The 24,004-nt window shown below is 37.8% G+C and overlaps 1 protein-coding gene across 1 annotated transcript in view; it reads left to right on the top strand.

Annotated features, from left to right (window-relative positions):
* LOC128640862 (tenascin-N-like) overlaps window positions 1-24,004 on the top strand; it is a 103,399-nt gene that overhangs the window by 3,238 nt on the left and 76,157 nt on the right. The window contains exon 2 of the mRNA XM_053693307.1: window positions 16,768-17,110. Within this exon, the coding sequence (XP_053549282.1) occupies window positions 16,789-17,110 (322 nt within the window). The 5' untranslated portion in view covers window positions 16,768-16,788. The remainder of the gene's footprint in view (window positions 1-16,767; window positions 17,111-24,004) is intronic.

Below are 24,004 nucleotides of genomic sequence, written 5' to 3'. Positions count from 1 at the left end.
TTTTTGTAATATACTTGTATTAGCAAATATTTTTCTAATAACAGCTATAACTGTTTCAAAAGCATAGTTAAGCATGCACCGTGCACCAGCATTTTAAACACAGCACTTGTTCAGGGAGCCTAATGTTCTTGTACCATCTGGTAATTGTTGACATGATTACAAGCCCCAATGGCCCTCTGAGCAGCAGTAGTATTTAACCCCTTAATGACCAAGGACGTGCAGGGTACGTCCTAAAAAAAAAAGCAGTTAACGCCTGAGGACGTACCCTGCACGTCCTCGGTGTGGAAAGCAGCTGGAAGCGATCCTGCTCGCTTCCAGCTGCTTTCCGGTTATTACAGTGATGCCTCGATATGGAGGCATCCTGCAATAACCTTTTTAAGCCCTCCGGTGCAGAGAGAGCCACTCTGTGGCCCTCTCTGCACCAGAGATCGGTGGCTTTCCTCGTTGGTGGGTGGGAGCCGGACCGGGAGGCGGGTGGCGGCCATCGTTGGCACTGGTGATGTGGAGGGGGGCGGGATCGTGGGCGGGGATGTCCGGGGGCACGCGCGTGCGCGGGAGGGCGGGGGTGGGCGCGTGCACGGGGAGGGAGCGGGTGGGAAACGCTACACTACAGCAAAAAAGTTTAATAAAATGCTACAAAAAGGGGAATAATAGTTTAATAAAAAATAAATCAATCAAGGTGTGGGGGTTAGTCTGTGGGGGGAGGGAAGCTACACTACAGGAAAAAAAAACCAGAATAAAAAAAAAAAAAAATTTTCTGCAAGTTGGGTACTGGCAGACTGCTGCCAGTACCCAAGATGGCCCCCAATAATGCAGAGGGGGAGGGTTAGAGAGCTGTTTTGGGGGGGATCAGGGAGGTTGGGGGCTAAGGGGGGATCCTACACAGCAGCATATGTAAATATGCTATAAAAAAAAAAAAAAAAAAAAAAAAAACCTTTAATTTTAGTACTAGCAGACTTTCTGCCAGTACTTAAGATGGCGGGGACAATTGTGGGGTGAGGGAGGGAAGGGAGCTGTTTGGGAGGGATCAGGGGGTGGGATGTGTCAGGTGGGAGGCTGATCTCTACACTAAAGTTAAAATTAACCCTGCAAGCTCCCTACAAACTATCTAATTAACCCCTTCACTGCTAGCCATAATACACGTGTGATGCGCAGCAGTATTTAGCGGCCTTCTAATTACCAAAAAGCAACGCCAAAGTCATATATGTCTGCTATTTCTGAACAAAGGGGATCCCAGAGAAGCATTTACAACCATTTGGGCCATAATTGCACAAGCTTTTTGTAAATGATTTCAGTGAGAAACCTAAAGATTGTGAAAAAATTTGTGAAAAGTGAACAATTTTTTTTATTTGATCGCATTTGGCGGTGAAATGGTGGCAAGAAATATACCAAAATAAGCCTAGATCAATACTTTGGGATGTCTTCTAAAAAAATATATATACATGTCAATGGATATTCAGGGATTCCTGAAAGATATTAGTGTTCCAATGTAACTAGCGCTAATTTTGAAAAAAAGTGGTTTGGAAATAGCAAAGTGCTACTTGTATTTATGGACCTATAACTTGCTAAAAAAGCAAAGAACATGTAAACATTGGGTATTTCTAAACTCAGGACAAAATTTAGAAACTATTTAGCATGGGAATTTTTTGGTGGTTGTAGATATGTAACAGATTTTGGGGGTCAAAGTTAGAAAAAGTGTGTTTTTTTCCATTTTTTCCCTCATATTTTATACTTTTTTATAGTAAATTATAAGATATGATGAAAATAATGGTATCTTTGGAAAGTCCATTTAATGGCGAGAAAAACGGTATATAATATGTGTGGGTACAGTAAATGAGTAAGAGGAAAATTACAGCTAAACACAAACACCACAAAAATGTAAAAATAGCCTTGGTCCCAAACGGACAGAAAATGGAAAAGTGCTGTGGTCATGAACCCCTTAATGACCGCAGCACTTTTCCATTTTCTGTCCGTTTGGGACCAAGGCTATTTTTACATTTCTGCAGCGTTTGTGTTTAGCTGTAATTTTCCTCTTACTCATTTACTGTACCCACACATATTATATACCGTTTTTCTCGCCATTAAGTGGACTTTTTAAAGATACCATTATTTTCATCATATCTTATAATTTACTATAAAAAAAATTATATAATATGAGGAAAAAATGGAAAAAAACACACTTTTTCAAACTTTGACCCCCAAAATCTGTTACACATCTACAACCACCAAAAAACACCCATGCTAAATAGTTTCTAAATTTTGTCCTGAGTTTAGAAATACCCAATGTTTACATGTTCTTCACTTTTTTTGTAAGTTATAAGGCAATAAATACAAGCAGCACTTTGCTATTTCCAAACCCCTTTTTTTCAAAATTAGCGCTAGTTACATTGGGACACTGATATCTTTCAGGAATCCCTGAAAATCCCTTAACATGTATATATTTTTTTTTAGAAGACACCCCAAAGTATTGATCTAGGCCCATTTTGGTATATTTCATGCCACCATTTCACCGCCAAATGCAATCAAATAAAGAAAATCGTTCACTTTTTCACAATTTTTTTGACAAACTTTAGGTTTCTCACTGAAATTATTTACAAACAACTTGTGCAATTATGGCATAAATGGTTGTAAATTATTCTCTGAGATCCCCTTTGTTCAGAAATAGCAGACATGTATGGCTTTTGTTGTTGCTTTTTGGTAATTAGAAGGACGCTAAATGCCACTGCGCACCACAAGTGTATTATGCCCAGCAGTGAAGGGGTTAATTAGGGAGCATGTAGGGAGCTTCTAGGGTTAATTTTAGCTTTAGTGTAGTGTAGTAGACAACCCAAAGTATTGATCTAGGCCCATTTTGGTATATTTCATGCCACCATTTCACCGCCAGATGCGATCAAATTAAAAAAAACGTTAAATTTTTCACAATTTTAGGTTTCTCACTGAAATCATTTACAAGCAGCTTGAGCAATTATGTCACAAATGGTTGTAAATGCTTCTCTGGGATCCCCTTTGTTCAGAAATAGCAGACATATATGACTTTGGCGTTGCTTTTTGGTAATTAGAAGGCCGCTAAATGCCGCTGCACATCACACGTGTATTATGTCTAGCAGTGAAGGGGTTAATTAGGTAGCTTGTAGGGAGCTTGCAGGGTTAATTTTAGCTTTAGTGTAGAGATCAGCCTCCCACCTGACACATCACACCCCCTGATCCCTCCCAAACAGCTCCCTTCCCTCCCCCACCCCACAATTTTCCCCGCCATCTTAAGTACTGGCAGAATGTCTGCCAGTACAAAAATAAAGGGAATCTTTGTTTTTTTGTAAAAAAAATTGTATAGCATATTTACATATGCTGCTGTTTAGGATCCCCCTTAGCCCCCAACCTCCCTGATCCCCCCTCAAACATCTCTCTAACCATCCCCCTTTGCCTTTTTGGGGGCCATCTTGGGTACTGGCAGCTATCTGCCAGTACCCAATTTGCAGAAAAAAATGTTGTTTTTTTTTATTTTTCCCCATTTTTTTTTCTGTAGTGTAGCTTCCCTCCCACATACTAACCAAACACCCCCTGATTTCGCTTTTTATTTTTTTTAATTTTACATTTTAGAACCCTGATGAGCAAAACCTTTTTCTGTAGTGTAGCGGTTCCCACCCGCTCCCTCCCGTGCACGCGCCCGCCCCCTCCCTATCGTGCACGCGCGCGCCCGTGCGCGCCCCCCGGTCACCCCCACCCACGATCCCGCCCCCCTCTACATCACTGGGCCCATCGATGGCCGCCACCCGCCTCCCACGTCGGCTCCCACCCACCAACGATACCGGCCATCGATGTCCGGTGCAGAGAGGGCCACAGAGTGGCTCTCTCTGCATCGGATGGCCATACATGGTTATTGCAGGATGCCTCCATATCGAGGCATCACTGCAATAACCGGAAAGCAGCTGGAAGCGAGCAGGATCGCTTCCAGCTGCTTTCCACACTGAGGACGTGCAGGGTACGTTCTCAGGCATTAACTGCCTTTTTTTTGAGGACGTACCCTGCACGTCCTCGGTCATTAAGGGGTTAAAGGGTTAAAGGAATAGTCTAGTCAAAATAAAACTTTAATGATTCAGATAGAACATGCAATTTTAAGCAACTTTCTAATTTACTCCTACTATCAATTTTTCTTTGTTCTCTTGGTATCTTTATTTGAATGTAAGCTTAGCAGCCAGCCCATTTTGGTTTAGCACCTGGATAGCGCTTGTTGATTGTTGTCTAAATGTAGTCACCAATTAGCAAGCACTACCCAGGTGTTGAACCAAAAATGGGCCAGCTCCTAAGCTTACATTCCTGCCTTTTCAAATAAAGATACCAAGATAACGAAGAAAAAATGATAACAGGAGTAAATTAGAAAGTTGCTTAAAATTGCATGCTCTATCTGAATCATGAAAGTTTTATTTTGACTATACTATCCCTTTAAAATGCTGGTGCTCTGAGAATATTTAGCTATGCTTCATAGCAGTAACAGTAACAGTAAAGCTTTTACTAGAAGCATTTTTACCAATACATGTATATTGCAAATATTGTATGTTTCTATTTAAAAATGTAATTAATCTATATTCATTTACATTTTGATCAGAATATCCCTTTAAGTTGTATTTTATATGCACTGCAGTTCATTTCAAATTTAGAGGTTGATTAAAAAAACATTAGAAAAACATATCAAACAATTTAACAGAAAAACACCATTCAATTCAAAGGATTATGATCGACCCCTTAATTTGAAACACTTCTGTAAAACTGACTTGCAAAAAGGTTTTTTAAATTATCCTTCCTTTTGTGATCGCTTCAAGGGACACTGAACCCATATTTTTTCTTTCTTGATTCAGATAGAGCGTGCAATTTTAAGCAACTTTCTAATTTACTCCTATTATTACATTTTCTTCATTCTCTTGGTATCTTTATTTGAAATACAAATGTAAGCTTAGATGCCGGCCCATTTTTGGGTTGTTCTTGCTGATAGGTGGATAAATTCATCCACCAATAAAAAAAAGTGCTGTCCAGAGTAATGAGCTAAAAAAGAAGCTTAAATGCCGTATTTTTCAAATAAAGATAAGTGAACAAAGAAAAAATGATAATAGGAGTAAATTAGAAAGTTGCTTAAAATTGCATGTTCTATCTGAATCACAAAATAAAAAATGTGAGTTCAGAGTCCCTTTAAAGAAAGCAGTGTGTACACACATCCCTCACTTGCTGTAGAAACTTGGCGGTAGATTTATCAAGCAGCGGCTGCTGCAATCTACTCCCAAAGTTTCAGGTCTGCATCAGAAATGCTTGCGCAATGTTAAATGCCGACAGCGTATGCGATGTCGGGCGGAAATGATTCGCTACAGCGAATCATGTCCGTTGGTGTATGCGCATATGCTCAAGGCTTACTGACATATTGGTAACCGGTTGTGTGCAATTTAAATGTTATCACTGAAGCAATTGTAACTTCTTAAAGGAAGCATTATATCTCTTTACATTTTAAGCATTGTATGTATGAATGGGCACACATTATAGTTACCTACGTTTTTTTTTATATAGCTTATAGCTACCTGTCTTTTATATACAAATTTAATGATGTCTCCATGAGCATATTTTGGCTTAGGCAAACAAGGCACTTGCCTAGGGTGGCAGATTGGAGAGGGCAGCACATGTTTGTGGCTTTATTTGTAAGAAGCTTACAGTTATTTTAGAAGTATTATTCAGGTATATAATGGGATATTTTGCCCAAAGAGCTTACAATCTAGGGGGGTATAATAAGAGACTGCCCATGGAGCTTAAAGTTTAAAGGTAGCTGTGAACCTTTCTTTTATTCAACTAGCTTTTGCCTTTGGCTTTCAGCACTTAGTATTATGTTTGGGTAAGTATTGTTTTAAGAAATCTGTGTTTTTTTCATATATATACTGCAGCAATAGATAGATATGTGTGTGTGTATGTGCGTGTGTGTATTTCTATAACTCTATGTGAGTATGTGTCTGTGACTGTGTGTGGGTGTAGGGGAGTAGCAGAATTTTGAGTGCCTATGGCAGCACAAAACCTAAATATGCCACTGCTTTTGTTAATTCAGCACCACAACTACTTAGCATAGTCCTAAACTCTGATCCATTTTTGTGATTAGGGGCACACCCCAAAAAATACTTCTTAAAGGCACACTGTAGTCTAAAAATAAAATGCCCTATGTCATTAATTTGTGCATTCTTATTTAAACAAATTTCACTTTCAAAGGGTTAAACACATGGTCAAAGTTGCCCTTCTGGCAGACTACATTCTTTACTAGTTGAGCAGATGGTTCATAACTGGAGAATACATACATACCTCTGCTTCTTATTAACTCTCCTGTATTCTCATCTGGAGTGGCACAACTTTGACTATGTATTTATCACTTTTGAGGGTTAAACACAAAGGGACATGAAACACAAAATTTTGCTTTCATGGTTTAGACAGAGCATGACTTTTGAAGAGACGTTTTAAAGTTACTTCTGTTATAAAAGGTACTTCATTTTACTTGATATTTTTTGCTGAAAATAATACCTAGATAGGCTTAGAGCTAGCTAGTGATTGGGGGCTAGGCATATTTACCTCTAGTCATTGGCTCACCAGATGTGTTCCGTTAGGTCCCAGTAGTGCATTACTAATTTGGAGCAGACATTTAAGGGCAGTGTACTGTTAAAGTGTTATGTTTAAAATGCTGTTGCACGGTGCATACTTAAATACACTTTTGAAACAGCTATTGCTTTTATTAGTAGCATTTTTTCTAATACATGTATATTACAAACATGTTTCTATTCAAAACTGAAATGCATCCATTCCAGGGGCTGGAATGTCCCTTTAAGTACTGAATTTTTCAGTGTAGACGGCAGATTTAACAGGCAAATGCAGCTATTTCAAATGACAAAAAAGGTAAATTAACCATTTCTAAATAATTTAATACATTCCAGCAAGTAAAATAGATAATTAGGAATAAATTAAAGGGGGAGATAATGTTACAGTACAATGTCCCTTTAACTATGTGTTTAATCCCTTTCCAAGACTTTTTAGAGAATTTTTATTTTTGCACTTTTTTATGTCTCTTTTAAGAAAGAGATCAGTTTAAAATTATATAGAACATTTTCTTTTTACTAGTAAGTCCCTTTAATATCTTTCTCAGAGGAAATTAATGTACAGAGTCAGGAGGTCAGATATTGCAGTTATGCTGCTTTGGGTAGTCCTAGGTTGCTGTATGAATGATAATGAAGATGAACTGAATATGTATTACTTTTTGCTGGTTGTGTAGTAACCGATGGTGATTTTAGGGACTTACTATTCACTGCGCTTTATTGCTGTAGTATCCCAAAGTTTAAATTGACATGAAACCCAATTGTTTTCTTGTATGATTTAGAAAGAACTTGCAATTTTAAACAACTTTCTAATTTACTTCTATTATCTAATTTGTTTTATGCTCTTGATATAATTTGTTGAAACGTATATCTAAATAGGCTCAGTAGCTGCTGGTTGGTGGCTGCACATAGATGCCTCTTGTGATTGGCTCACCCATGTGCATTGCTATTTCTTTCACAAAGGATAGCTAAAGAATAAAGCACAATAGATAATAGAAGTAAATTGGAATGTTGTTTAAAATTGTATTCTCCATGAATCATGAAATATTTTTTATTCGATTTCATGTTCCTTTAATGGTTCATGTGCCGAAATATGTAACACAATGCATTTTATACATGGATAGTGCTCTATGCAGAGCAAGGAGACAGATGAATGGAGAAGAGAAATGTCAAAAAGGATAAATGTGGGAAAACATATAAGAAATGTATTATGGTTCCAGAATACATTGGAAGCTCTAAAAGGTTCAATGGCTGAATTTTTTTGGCAAATGTCAAATTACTATACAGCCTGCACAATCAGAAACCAGTCCTCTATACCTCTACATATGTATTTTCAAAAGATTACTATTTAGACGCATATTTTATATATAAATATATATATATTTATAGTTTTGGGATCCAAGCACTCACTGTAAGTGTGTGTTGCCTGGGTACACTCTATGGTAGATAGGTAGAAACTTTCATGGAAAGAAGATGCACTCACAGGACTTAGTTAACACAAACATTTTTTATTGATAGTTAACCAATTCAGTCAGTCAACGTTTCGGTCCTCACAGGGACCTTTATCAAGACTGTTTCTCAGAATTAGCGTATGTTGCATAGAGCGGTGCAATGCAACATACTCTCATTCTGATAAAGGTCCCTGTGAGGACCGAAACGTTGACTGACTGAATTGGTTAACTATCAATAAAAAATGTTTGTGTTAACTAAGTCCTGTGAGTCCATGAAAGTTTCTCTCTCACACTACATACTTTATAAAAATACAACCATAAACTGTGCTTAAATTAATTTAAATGAAGGAAAACATCCTAAACTGATTTGATTATGAAGAATGTTTAGTCTCCATAAGACATATGTTTCTGTTGGAACTTTAGTATTTACCAGCAATATGATTCAAATTAACCCTGGCAGGAAGCTGTTAACCTCACAGGTCTGACTTGTTGAGATAAATCAATCAAAATTACAACTGTGCCTGTGCTAATATTTGCTATTTTTTTTATTTTTTATTATTATTCTTCATACTAGAGCCCTTACTCATTGTTATTGATGTGCCATGAAAAGAAGAAAAGAAAAATCACCTCTGACCAAATATAAAAAATCAGAAAGTTACGGATTTTCTCTGTAATATAAAAGACAGCGCATGTTAAGTTTTGTAATTGTTATTTCTAACTCCTGGAAGTGATTCATGTATTGAAAGCATAGTTTCCCAATAAAAAAGTGTTATTGCATAATGGAATACTCTATTTTCATATCTGAATATCTATTAAAGTGGCTCAGCAGTTGTGTGCAGCTACAGATCAGAAGTGCATTATTGCTCTGGGACTGACTTTAACTATGTGTTTAACCAATTTAATGGGTGTTTAAATGCATTGCTATAAACAAGCATAAGTGCCATAAGGAAATTGTCTAATGAATTAGAGAGTTCTCTCCTTTATAGTCCATTTAGCACGTTCATATAATTGATCAGTTGATGCAATTTCTGTAATACAATTATATAAAATGTAACCTATGTTTACTTCCACCATCCAGAGCTGTGTAACCTATTGACACTTTTAACACTTTTATTATTAATATAGGGTTTTGTATTGTATACCTCTGCATGTGACTAATTTTGTACCACATTCCATGGCTTTTTGCCGTTTAGGAAATAAAATTAACTCATATAAAAAAAAAAAATGTAAACATATGTTTTTGATAAGTGGATGCAACCGTTTAACACCAGCAAGGCTACATCATTACAAGATCTGTGTTAGCAACAAGGTACATAGATATTTTGTATAAAACTATTTTAGCTTTGATGCTATGACATTACTGTAATGTATTTGTACAGGAAATAGAAAGGAAATCATTTATGTGTACATCTTAATTATATTTTATTCTATTCACTATGTAAAAAATATACAGATGTGCAACATGTGGGCAGTCTGTTCCCAGGAAATATCTATTTTATGAACCCCTGGGGCTTTATGCCACTTCTGACAATTACTTAGGTCCAGGAGGGTTAAAGAAGCGGACCCCCTACCTTAACTTCCTTAAAAGGAAACTGGCACATAAAAACAAACTGACTCTGTTTGAAGTTACAGTGGTTTAGTGTCACTTCAAGAGATCTGGTCTGAGGAGAAAATTCTCATAAACTCAACTAGCTGCAGCTAGTTTAAGCTAATGGCAAGGCCTGTGAAGGCCGCACAAGGTATATTATTTATTAAGAGGATAAATCAAACACACAATTTAGAGATATACTATGGAAGTTAATAAAGTTTGTTTTAAAAAAAAAAAAAAAAAAAAAAAATATATATATATATATATATATATATATATATATATATATATATATATATATATATATATATATATATATATATATATCAGGGATTCAAATTTTCACTAGTCTTCTAGTCCAGAACAAGTAAATTAAATTGCCTTTTCACTATCTTGAAAAGATCCCTAACATTGAGTATAGTAATATTTTTTTTTCTCTCTAAACTAGTCATTTTTGTCTCCTGATTATATACAGATATTTGGGCAAGGCTTTGCTCACTCCCAAATCTCACTATATGTTTGCATATGTGCTTTATTAATTAAATTACATATAAACTGCAGCACAGTTGGATAATAATGTTTACAGCACCCTTGACAGCTTCCTTAAAGGGACACTGCACCCAATTTTTTTCTTTTGTGATTCATATAGAGCATGACATTTTAAGCAACTTTCTAATTTACTCCTATTATCAAATTTTCTTCATTCTCTTGGAATCTTTATTTGAAATGCAAGAATGTAAGTTTAGATGCCGGCCCATTTTTGGTGAACAACCTAGGTTGTCTTTGCTGATTGGTGGATAAATTCATCCACCAATCAAAAACTGCTGTCCAGAGTTCTGAACCAAAAAAAAAAGCTTAGATGCCTTCTTTTTTATATAAAGATAGCAAGAGAATGAAGAAAAATTGATAATATGAGTAAATTAGAAAGTTGCTTAAAATTGCATGCTCTATCTGAATCACAAAATAAACATTTTTGGTTCAGTGTCCCTTTAATTTATTTGGTAAGAGTGCTAGGTTTAAGGTCTCGGTCTCTCTCTGCACAAGGTGTCTGCATAAAGACTAACAACATCTGCCTTTTGAGCCAAACCATTGCTGCTTCTTTTCCTGGCTTTATATACACTCTCAGCACAATAATGAGAACACCTGATCTTGTTCGGGTGGCTTAAACGAATGGCAGATGGCCAGTCTCCCTTTTTTAAATGCAATTACACAATATTAGGAAATACTGCTAATTAAACAATATAGGTAGACAAAACAGGGGGTATTAGCACACTTCCACATAAAGAAACAAGAAATACTCATTTAAATGTATGTATATGTACATATATACAGGGAGTGCAGAATTATTAGGCAAATGAGTATTTTGACCACATCATCCTCTTTATGCATGTTGTCTTACTCCAAGCTGTATAGGCTCGAAAGCCTACTACCAATTAAGCATATTAGGTGATGTGCATCTCTGTAATGAGAAGGGGTGTGGTCTAATGACATCAACACCCTATATCAGGTGTGCATAATTATTAGGCAACTTCCTTTCCTTTGGCAAAATGGGTCAAAAGAAGGACTTGACAGGCTCAGAAAAGTCAAAAATAGTGAGATATCTTGCAGAGGGATGCAGCACTCTTAAAATTGCAAAGCTTCTGAAGAGTGATCATCGAACAATCAAGCGTTTTATTCAAAATAGTCAACAGGGTCGCAAGAAGGGTGTGGAAAAACCAAGGCGCAAAATAGCTGCCCATGAACTGAGAAAAGTCAAGCGTGCAGCTGCCAAGATGCCACTTGCCACCAGTTTGGCCATATTTCAGAGCTGCAACATCACTGGAGTGCCCAAAAGCACAAGGTGTGCAATACTCAGAGACATGGCCAAGGTAAGAAAGGCTGAACGACGACCACCACTGAACAAGACACACAAGCTGAAACGTCAAGACTGGGCCAAGAAATATCTCAAGACTGATTTTTCTAAGGTTTTATGGACTGATGAAATGAGAGTGAGTCTTGATGGGCCAGATGGATGGGCCCGTGGCTGGATTGGTAAAGGGCAGAGAGCTCCAGTCCGACTCAGACGCCAGCAAGGTGGAGATGGAGTACTGGTTTGGGCTGGTATCATCAAAGATGAGCTTGTGGGGCCTTTTCGGGTTGAGGATGGAGTCAAGCTCAACTCCCAGTCCTACTGCCAGTTTCTGGAAGACACCTTCTTCAAGCAGTGGTACAGGAAGATGTCAGGCACAACTAAGGAAGAAAAAATGTGTGCAGCTTAGTTATTTGGACCACAACTACTGGAATGGAAAAACAGTAAAAATTGTATGGTTGTTTGCAACAGAGTGAAAAGGTAAAACAAAATTTAGGAATTAGGCAGCTATGTAAAACCTTATTCCTTATTGCAAAGTTTTAGTATACAGGCAGTAATTGAGCATATTCCCTATGGCTGCCACATGTGTCTGGGTAGTCACTGTGAGAAAGTAAATGCAGCAGGGGTATGCCCAGATATACCTGAGATTTTGAAAATAATAAAGGTAAAAATTAAATAAGCAAGGAAAAAAATGGTACTATGATCATAGAAAAAATAAGCAATTGCTATTGTGAACAGAGTTACGGTAAAACAGCAGGATATGAGGGAATGAACAAAAAGTCACAGAAATAACAGCAGCAACTGAGATACTAATCTGAAACTATAGCAGCTAAGTAAAAATTCAGAGACTGGCTTACCGCTAACAGAACTGTTATAATGATAGTTGCAAACACCGGGTTGTAATGGCGACTTGCCAGAGGGAGCAGGGAAGCTCAGTAGCAGCTGGCTGATGACGTCACAGCATGAGGAAGCAGAGCTCCGTGAAAGGTGAATCCCAAGGCCGGTGAGCTGCAGGGAAAACTGGGTTAGAGGTAAAGGTTGCAATGAGGCTTTTGAAATAGCTGAATCTTCTGAGGAAGAAGCAGGCAGGTAGGAGAGGAATGACAATAGAAATCCAGTTAGATGGAGTAGAGGAATCCAACAAACAGAAGTAGTATGATAAATCTCACAGAGTGCAGGCTCAGGTTAAGGTTTAAGACAAACTTCAATACTAAGCAATGTGAAAATGCTGGGAGGGGCCTTAAATAGGCTGAAGTTAATGGGAGCAGGATGCTTTAAAGGGACAGTGCAGAGAATAAGTATGCTATTATCCTGACAGAAGAAGTCTGCATCCTTCAAGAAAAACATGATTTTCATGCATGACAATGCTCCATCACACGCGTCCAAGTACTCCACAGTGTGGCTGGCAAGAAAGGGTATAAAAGAAGAAAATCTAATGACATGGCCTCCTTGTTCACCTGATCTGAACCCCATTGAGAACCTGTGGTCCATCATCAAATGTGAGATTTACAAGGAGGGAAAACAGTACACCTCTCTGAACAGTGTCTGGGAGGCTGTGGTTGCTGCTGCACGCAATGTTGATGGTGAACAAATCAAAACACTGACAGAATCCATGGATGGCAGGCTTTTGAGTGTCCTTGCAAAGAAAGGTGGCTATATTGGTCACTGATTTGTTTTTGTTTTGTTTTTGAATTTCAGAAATGTATATTTGGTTTCACTGGTAAAAATAAATAATTGAAATGGGTATATATTTGTTTTTTGTTAAGTTGCCTAATAATTATGCACAGTAATAGTCACCTGCACACACAGATATCCCCCTAAAATAGCTATAACTAAAAACAAACTAAAAACTACTTCCAAAACTATTCAGCTTTGATATTAATGAGTTTTTTGGGTTCATTGAGAACATGGTTGTTGTTCAATAATAAAATTAATCCTCAAAAATACAACTTGCCTAATAATTCTGCACTCCCTGTGTATATATATATATATATATATATATATATATATATATATATATATAGACCTGTGCCAAGTAGGGTTGCCACTTCAGCCATGTTTTCCTGGACACTTATGAGTTATACATGATGCAGGGTGTGCAAGTAGTGGAACGTAAATTTCAACCTTGAACAGCACACAAATAGTTATACTGATTAACTCTATTCATGTTCCTCTCTGCACACCCTGCAGCATGCATAACTTCTAAATGTCCAGGAAAACATGGCCGAGGTGACAACCCTACAAGGGATGTATCTTGAGCCTGCAAAAAATGCACATTTTTCTAATAAATGTCAGCTTCAAATGCTTTTTACACATTTGTTTTGCAAGCAAATATTTTGTAATGCAGTAAATAATTTCTGATGCATAAACAGAAAAAAAAAATGACTTGGGAAACAACATCACATTTTGGTAATCAGCACACAAGTAAACTAAGGATTTGAAGAGTTTGAATCCTGTTCTCCAGGTTCATACATGGCTCGATTTATCAAGTCCTTCGCCTGCCTATGACTGCAGGTTCTCTTGTGAGAACCTGTAGTCAGTATTTATCAAGCAGCGGTGATCAGACCGCTGCTTCCTAGAATGTTCTCCACCTCTTAGATTGACAGCTCCTGTCCGCCATTGATTGGCTGTGCTTGGGCAGGGGGCGGGATTGCACGCAAGCGCAAAATAGCGCTCATGTGCAATCTTAAATTCCGGCAGTGAATTGCTGCCCGCCTGAGGTGAGCTGGGGCGGTGTTACAAACTGCTATTTGTAACTGGCCCTTTAAATGGAAAATTGCCCTGCTTCCCTGGATTTTGGAGAAGCCTATTTGCCAGCCTCCTTCCACATGACTATGGCCCCTGGAAGATTGTGCCCCTGAGGACATATTGACTTTTATTGGGTGTGTATGGCCCTTTAAGAACCGTCTGGGGACATATTGTGACTTTGGTGAACAATGCCCCTTTAAGACTATGTCCCCAGACCTGTGAAATGACTTGTCCCTGGCTTTCTCCCACTTGGTTCAGTTTCATTGTGTGCCATTAAGTGCTATGTGACAGACCCTTCGGTCAGAACTACAGAGATAACTTTGTTCAGCTTCAAGAAGCATTCTAAATACAAGTTTGCTGGGATCAGCTCTAATTAAGTTTAGTGATAAAACATTCCCATTGTCTAATCAGACTTCTAGTAGTGATAAGGTGGACTGCATTGTTTTATTGTGTGTAAAATGTTATCTGCTGAAGTAATGTTGTGGCCTGTAAAAGGGAGTGTCTCTCTATCTAATATCAAATGTGTGATGGGGGATTTTATGCCTCCCCCTGAGAGTGTCCTGTTTGCATGTAACCTCAATAAAAAGCAGGCTGTGTGCTCCAGCACATCAGACCTATTTTTGACCCTCTAACTTGCAGCTTTGACTCATGTTTGTAGGGGACAGCTTATAATCACTACAGGGATTGCTATGCTCTTCATACTCCCTTAGCTACAGGGATTGCTACAGAAGGAAGAGGTTCAGCTACTGGAGCCTGGTCATAGGTCCAGGGCGCAGAGCAGACGGCGAGATACCAGCCCAGCAGCGGTGGTTCATAGAGTCTGCATTACTTATGGTGGCTACGCAGCAGTTATAGAGTGTCCTTTGGTGAGCGCTAGGAGCATCCTTTTCTACGGTCCAACTTCCAGCCAGCCTGGAGGCAACCGTAACAGGCGGACAGGGCGAATATGTATACTCCTGTCCGCCCCTGCTTGATAAATTGAGCCCTAAATGGCCATTATAGTGGGGGAAAATGAAATTCCCTTATATGTTATAGTATGTAATTTTATCACTATTGACTCCTGCTGTTATGGTCTCCTGTGTTCTTGTTCCATTTGACTTATCTATTAATCCCACCATGCACTTGGGTGCCTTTAAAGGCAACATAATGGGTAAAACTATAAAGCTGCATTTGCAGCTTTTGAGCCTTTGTGGTGCAGGATAGGACAAACAAGCCTACAGCAACAAATGTAAGAAGCAGTTCTTGCTGCTTATCCCTTCTGCCAACTGAAGTGATGGAGATAAATCCCCCCCCAAACAATTGGGTTTAGGTTGATTGCCACAGAGAGCTCTTACGCAATCTTAAATTTCATCACACAATGTTGCATTGCAAATGGCAATTTAGGGCGGGCTTGAGAACCTGTCTGCCTGTAGCCTTGATAACTGTTCCCAAGGGTTTGATAAAATCTAGGCACTAGATTAAAGGGATATGAAACATTACATTTTCCCTTCATGATTCAGATATAACACCTTTCTAATTTACTTCTTTTATCAATTTTCCTTTGTTTCCCTGGAGTCTTTTATTGAATATCAGGGATGCTTAGGAGCCAGCCCATTTCTAGAGCAGTATATGGCAGCAGTTTAGCAATAATTGTATCTGTTTGCAAGAACACTAGAGGGCAGCACTATTTCCTGCCATGTAGTGCTCCAGATGTCTACCTAGGTATCTCTACAATACAGAATATCATGGAAATAAAGCAAATTTGATCATAGAAGTAAATTGGATTTTTTTTTTTAAAAATGGTGTGCTCTGTCTGAATTACAAAAGATTTTTTGGTGTTATATCCCTTTAACTCCTATTGCAACCTGTAAAAAAAAAAGGTCTCTCTCCCTGAATATAAATGTTTGACATCTCTGAAATAAGCATTTTTTTATCTTCAACAATATGATAGTTTGCAAATACTGAATTTAAAATAAGAAATAATGATCAGACACACAATATTTTTTTGCCATTCTATGTGTGCTTAAAGGGACAGTCAGACTCAACACCAGAATTTTTGTTGTTTAAAAAGATAGATAATCAATTTATTACCCATTCCCCAGTTTTGCATAACCAACACAGTTATAATAATACACATTTTACCTCTGTAATTTTCTTGTATCTAAGCCTCTGCAAACTGCCCACTTATTTCAGTTCTTTTGACAGACTTGCATTTTAGCCAATCAGTGCTGACTTCTATGTAACTTCACGTGCGTGAGCTCAATGTTATCTATATGACACATAACGAACGCATTCTAGTGGTCAAAATTCATTCAGATTGAAGGCCACCTTCAAGGTTTTAGAGATTAGCATATGCGCTAACCTAGGTTTAGCTTTCAACTAAGAAAACCAAGAGAACAAAGCAAAGTTGGTAATAAAATTAAATTGGAAAGTTGTTTAAAATTGCATGCCCTATTTGAATCATGAAAGTTTATTTTGGACTTGACTGTCCCATTAACACAACATAAAAAAAACTTCATATGTATTTCTGGTTTTATTTCATTACAGGAGGATCTTGGGATTGACAATATGAATATTCTTGTGAGGTTCCTTCTTTGCTGTCCCTTATATCTCTCAGTTTTAGGAGCTGTTATTACACCTAAGTCTTGTGAGAGTCAAAAAGGTCTGACCATCACCCACGTGTACAGCCCTGAAGATGGAACTGAGCCAATTAAGACTGTGAATTCTGATGATCAGAATCTTATATTTAGGCATCACATCCGCCTCCAGACGCCAGATGAAGACTGCGAGAAAAATAAACTACTTGCTGGTTTGCTGGCAAGAATGAGCGCTCTAGAAGAAGAGATGATGGGATTAAAAGAGGAATATCAGTTCTGCTGTGGAGCAGGAGGTACAAACTTCTATTAACTATTCATTTATCTATGACACATGTATGAGAACTACATGAAAGGGAACGCAAAGTAATTAAAGGGGCAGTCTACTGTTTAAAAATATAGAAAATCTCTTTATTACCTATTCCCCATTTTTTCATAACCAACATAGTTATATTAATATACTTTTTACCTCTGTAGTTACTTGTATCTAAGCCTCTACAGAATACCCCCTTATTTCAGTTCTTTTGACAAACTTACATTTTAGCCAATCAGTGCTGACTCATAAATAACTCCACAGGAGTGAGCAAAATGTCACCTATATGGCAAATGTGAACTAGCACTGTCTAAACTGTCAAAATATACTGAGATAAGAGTTGGTCTTCAAGGCTTAGAAATTAGCGTATGAGCCTACCTAGGTTTAGCTTTCAACAAAGAAGGAAAGATAACAAAGCAAATTCGATGATAAAAGCACATTGGAAAGTTGTTTAAAATTGCATTCTCTATCGGAATCATTAAAGTTTAATTTTGTCTAGACCGGCCTTTAAATAAAATGCTGTGGCAAAAGGCGCAAGTAAATGTCAGTGTTTAAGTTCTGCATATAACGTGAAAAAGCAGAGAATTTTCTGGTTTCAGCTTCCTCTTAAAGTGAATGTAAATTTGAATGAATAAGTGTCCGGTTTCTAAAAATACTATTAAAAACAGGGGCACTTTAATTCATTAAAATTTACATTGAAGCGTTTTTTTTTTAAATGCTTACCTTTTTCTTTGGGAAAACCAGACTGGCAATTATCCACCCGCAGCTCCTCTTGCACAGCAATGACGAAACCGGCTTCCTCCAATCATTGCAAGCACCCCAAGGTGTCGAGCTTGTGAAGCCAAGCAACGATTGGAGGAAGCTGGTTTTGTCATCGATATGCTAAGTACAGCAGTAGAAGCGTGCAGAGGATCGGCGGTTTGGTTTTCCTAAAGAAAAAAGCAAAAAAAAAAAAAACGCTTCAATGTAAATTTTAATGAATGCAAGTGCCCCTGTTTTTAATAGTATTTTTTAAAAAACGGGCCCTTATTTATTCACATTACATTCACTAAATATGCTGCATGCAAGGAATGTAGAAAAATAGCTGCAGCATCTTATCCAAGTGCTTGAACAGAAGGTTCAATATATTTTGGAGTGGGTTGAATTTCAGTTAGGAGAAGGCTAAAACCTTCATTCCCTACTTTTCTGTTTGCATTTTTTTCTTTCATGAAGTTAACTTTTTTGACATTTAATTTTTCTAGTTCGTTTAACAAAAATAAAAAGAAAGTAACAAATAGAATACATAAACTTCCTTAGTACCTTAAAGGGACAGTAAACACCAGAATTTTTTTTGTTTTAAAAGGTAGATAATCCCTTTATTACCCATTCCCCAATTTTGCATAACCAACACAGTAATAATAATATACTTTTTACCTCTGTGAATACCTTGTATCTAAGCCTTTGCAAACTGCCCCCTTATTTCAGTTCTTTTGACAGACATGCATTTTTAGCCAATCAGTGCTTGCTCTTAGGAGCTTCACGTGCCAAAGCTCAATGTTATCTATATGAAACACATGAACTAACGCCCTCTAGTGGTGAAAAACTGTCAAAATGCTTTCCGATTAGAGGCAGTCTTCAAGGTCTAAGAAATTAGCACATGAACCTCCTAGATTTAGCTTTCAACTAAGAATACCAAGAGAACAAAGCAAAATTGGTAATAAAAGTAAATTGGAAAGTTGTTTAAAATGACATGCCCTATTTAAATCATGAAAGTTTTTTGTGACTTTACTGTCCCTTTAATCAATTAGCTACAGCACAATAACAAGCAATAAATACCACTACAATTTTCTGTATACAAACCACACAAGCTAACACTTATACAATAGTAGTTGCAAGTCTCTGTAAGTCTGAAAGAGCAATAAAATATACAATCGTATGCAAAAGTTTAGGCACCCCTGACAATTTCTATCACCTAGATTTAGAGTTCTGCGTTAGCTGTCAAAAGCAGCCTTAAGGGTCCTACGCTGCTTTTTAGCGCCCGCTGGTATTTAGAGTCAGACAGGAAAGGGTCTAACGCTCACTTCCTTACTGCGACTCCAGGCTACCGCAGATCCCCTTACGTCAAGTGTGTATCCTATCTTTTCTATGGGATCTGCCTAACGCTGGTATTTGGAGTCTTGGACCAAGTGAGCGGTAGACCCTCTACCGAGAAGACTCCTACCGACAAAAAAAGTCAGTAGTTAAGAGCTTTATGGGCTAACACGGGAACATAACTACTGTGCTCTAAAGTACACTAACACCCATAAACTACCTATGTACCCCTAAACCGAGCCCCCACCACATCGCCGCCACTATAATAAAAAATGTTAACCCCTAATCTGCCGACCGGACACCGCCGCCACCTACATTATCCTCATGAACCCCTAATCTGCTGCCCCTAACATCGCCGACACCTATATTATATTTATTAACCACTAATCTCCCCCCCAACGTCGCCGCTACCTAACTAAAATTATTAACCCCTAATCTGCCGACCGGACCTCGCCGCCACTATAATAAATTTTTATAAACCCCTAAACCGCCGCACTCCCACCTCGCAAACACTAGAATAAATTGTATTAACCCCTAATCTGCCCTCCCTAACATCGCCGCCACTTACCTTCAATTATTAACCCCTAATCTCCCGCCCACAACGTCGCCACTACTATAATAAGGTTATTAACCCCTAAACCTAACTCTAACCCTAACACCCCCCTAAATTAAATATAATTTTAATTAAACGAAATAAAATTCCTAAAATTAAATAAATTATTCCTATTTAAAACTAAATACTTACCTATAAAATAAACCCTAATATAGCTACAATATAACTAATAGTTACATTGTAGCTATTTTAGGATTTATATTTATTTTACAGGCAACTTTGTATTTATTTTAACTAGGTACAATAGCTATTAAATAGTTAATAACTATTTAATAGCTACCTAGTTAAAATAAGTACAAAATTACCTGTAAAATAAATCCTAACCTAAGTTACAAATACACCTAACACTACACTATCATTAAATGAATTAAATAAATTAACTACAATTAGCTAAACTAAAATACAATTAAATAAACTATTCTATAATACAAAAAAAACAAAAAACACTAAATTACAAAAAATAAAAAAAAATTACAAGAAATTTAAACTAATTACACCTAATCTAAGCCCCCTAATAAAATAAAAAATCCCCACAAAATAAAAAAATGCCTTACCCTATTCTAAATAACTAAAGTAATCAGATCTTTTACCAGCCCTTAAAAGGGCTTTTTGCAGGGCATTGTCCCAAAGTAATCAGCTCTCTTACCTGAAAATATAAATACAATACCCCCCAACATTACAACCCACCACCCACATACCCCTACTCTAACCCACCCAAACCCCCCTTAAAAAAACTATCGCTAACCCCCTGAAGATCATCCTACCTTGAGTCGTCTTCACCCAGCCAAGCCGAATTCTTCATCCAAGGTGCGCAGAGGAGGTCCTTCATCCGGTAGAAGTCTTCATCCAAGCGGGGCGAGAAGAGGTCCTCCATCCGGTAGAAGTCTTCATCCAGGCAGCGTCTTCAATCTTCATCCACCTGGAGCGGAGCCATCTTCAAAGGAGCCGACGCGGAGCCATCCTCTTCAACCGACGACTTCCCGACGAATGAAGGTTCCTTTAAGGGACGTCATCCAAGATGGCGTCCCTTCAATTCCGATCAGCCAATAGAATGTGAGCTCAATACGATTTGCTGATTGGATCAGCCAATCGGATTGAACTTCAATATGATTGGCTGATTGCATCAGCCAATCAGATTTTTTTCTACCTTAATTCTGATTGGCTGATAGAATCCTATCAGCCAATCAGAATTGAAGGGACGCCTTCTTGGATGACGTCTCTTAAAGAAACCTTCATTCGTCGGGAAGTCGTCGGTTGAAGAGGGTGGCTCTGCGTCGGCTCCTTTGAAGATGGCTCCGCTCCGCTCCGGATGGATGAAGATTGAAGACGCCGTCTGTATGAAGTCTTCTACCGGATGCAGGACCTCTTCTTGCCCCACTTGGATGAAGACTTCTACCGGATGAAGGACCTCCTCTGTGCACCTTGGATGAAGAATTCGGCACGGCTGGGTGAAGACGACTCAAGGTAGGATGATCTTCAGGGGGTTAGCAATAGGTTTTTTTAAGGGGGGTTTGGGTGGGTTAGAGTAGGGGTATGTGGGTGGTAGGTTGTAATGCTGGGGGGTATTGTATTTTTAATTTCAGGTAAAAGAGCTGATTTACTTTGGGGCAATGCCCCGCAAAAATCCCTTTTAAGGGCTGGTAAAAGAGCTGATTACTTTAGTAATTTAGAATAGGGTAGGGCATTTTTTTATTTTGTGGGGATTTTTTATTTTATTAGGGGGCTTAGATTATGTGTAATTAGTTTAAACTTCTTGTAATTTTTTGTAATTTAGTGTTTGTTTGTTTTTTGTATTACAGAATAGTTTATTTAATTGTATTTTAGTTTAGCTAATTGTAGTTAATTTATTTAATTCATTTAATGATAGTGTAGTGTTAGGTGTATTTGTAACTTAGGTTAGGATTTATTTTACAGGTAATTTTGTACTTATTTTAACTAGGTAGCTATTAAATAGTTATTAACTATTTAATTGCTATTGTACCTAGTTAAAATAAATGCAATGTTGCCTGTAAAATAAATATAAATGCTAAAATAGCTACAATGTAACTATTAGTTATATTGTAGCTATATTAGGGTTTATTTTATAGGTAAGTATTTAGTTTTAAATAGGAATAATTTATTTAATTTTAGGAATATTATTTAGTTTAATTAAAATTATATTTAATTTAGGGGGGTGTTAGGGTTAGAGTTAGGTTTAGGGGTTAATAACTTTATTATAGTAGCGGCGACGTTGCAGGCGGGAGATTAGGGGTTAATAATTGTAGGTAGGTGGCGGCGATGTTAGGGAGGGCAGATTAGGGGTTAATACTATTTATTGTAGTGTTTGCGAGGCAGGAGTGCGGCGGTTTAGGGGTTAATACATTTATTATAGTGGCGGTGAGGTCCGGTCTGCAGATTAGGGGTTAATAAGTTTAGTTAGGGGGGGGCAGATATAATGTAGGTGTCGGCGATGTTAGGGGCAGCAGATTAGGGGTTCATAGGGATAATGTAGGTTGCGGCGTTGTCCGGATCGGCAGATTATGGGTTAATAATAAAATGCAGGTGTCATCGATAGCGGGGGCGGCAGATTAGGGGTTAATAAGTATAAGGTTAGGGGTGTTTAGACTCGGGGTTCATGTTAGGGTGTTAGGTGCAGACTTAGAAACTGTTTCCCCATAGGAAACAATGGGGTTGCGTTAGGAGCTTAACGCTGCTTTTTTGCAGGTGTTAGGTTTTTTTTCAGCCCAAACTGCCCCATTGTTTCCTATGGGGATATCGTGCATGAGTGCGTTTTTCCAGCTTACCGCTACCGTAAGCAACGCTGGTATTGAGGGTTGGAGTGGCGTTAAATTATGCTCAACGCACCCTTTTTTGAGCCTAATGCAGCCACTCAGACAACTCTACATACCAGCGTTGTCTTAAGGGTGCGCTGGGAAAAAAGCAGCATTAGCTACGCTGGTTTTTACCGACAAAACTCTAAATCTAGGCGTATGATTTTCATTTATAAATAATTGGGTGTTGGGATCAGCAATTTCATTTTGATCTATTAAATAACTAAAGGACACAGTAATATTTCAGTAGAAATGAGGTTTATTGGATTAACAGAAAATGTGCAATATCCATCAAAACAAAATTAGACAAGTGCATAAATGTGTGCACCCCAACAGAAATATTGCATCAATATTTAGTAGAGCCTCCTTTAGCAGAAATAACAGCCTCTAGACGCTTCCTATTTCTTGTAATGAGTATCTAGATTCTGGATTAAGGTATTTTGGACCATTCCTCCAGTTTAGTTATGTATGATAGTAATACTTTCTTAAAGATAAAGTTAAAAACACTAGAAAACTCAACAAATGTACATGTAATCCATCATTATATTGAGTCAAAAGCCTAGGCATGATACCAAACCAGGTTACCCCTACACACATGAAAACATCTAATTCCATTACTAAATGTTGCATTATTCAACCCAATCACTGAATGCCACACTATATATACACACAAACATATGCTAAATCTTGTGTACATAAATTGCAACATAACAGGATTATAGTTTGTAAAGGATAGAGGGCCAAATACACAGAAGGCAATGTTCTGTGATAGGAACCCAAGTGACAGATCAGTCAGACAACTTCATTTTTAAAATAATGATTCCTATTTCAATGGGGCCCTGGGCAAATGCTTATGTTGCTATTTTGGTTAAACTGGCTTTATTTGCAACAACATTAACATTATTAGTAATCTAATAGAATTTGCGATAAATACTAGTAAAGAACATGCACACATTTTATAAAGTTGAATTACGGGCTTTTAATTGTAACAAATTAATATATTTGTTGAATTGCAGTCATCCAATGTTAATGTCGAGCGGACATGATTCCCTATAGCGAATCATGTCCGTATCTCCTTTTATTATTGGTTATTTGTAGAGCGCCAACAGATTCCGCAGCGCTATAAACAAATGCGGAGTACAACAAAACAATTATAGGGATCAAATGGGTAGAGGGCCCTGCCAAGAGTTACACTGTTGTAGTCAGCTCTTAAGAAGGTGATCAACAAACATCTGGACTCTTAGGCTTACATGCTAAGGGGGTTCAGGGGATAGCAATGGAGGAGAGGAACTGGTATAAAGAAAGGTTAGCGTAGGTTGTATGCATCCATGAACAGTAGAGTCTTTAGGGAGCGTTTGAAGCTTTCAAAACTAGGGGAGAGTCT

This window comes from Bombina bombina, chromosome 10 (genome assembly GCF_027579735.1).
Source record: "Bombina bombina isolate aBomBom1 chromosome 10, aBomBom1.pri, whole genome shotgun sequence".
Lineage (NCBI taxonomy): Eukaryota > Metazoa > Chordata > Amphibia > Anura > Bombinatoridae > Bombina > Bombina bombina.
The sequence above is the reverse complement of the archived record's forward strand: the minus strand, read 5'-3'. Positions and strand labels throughout refer to the sequence as shown.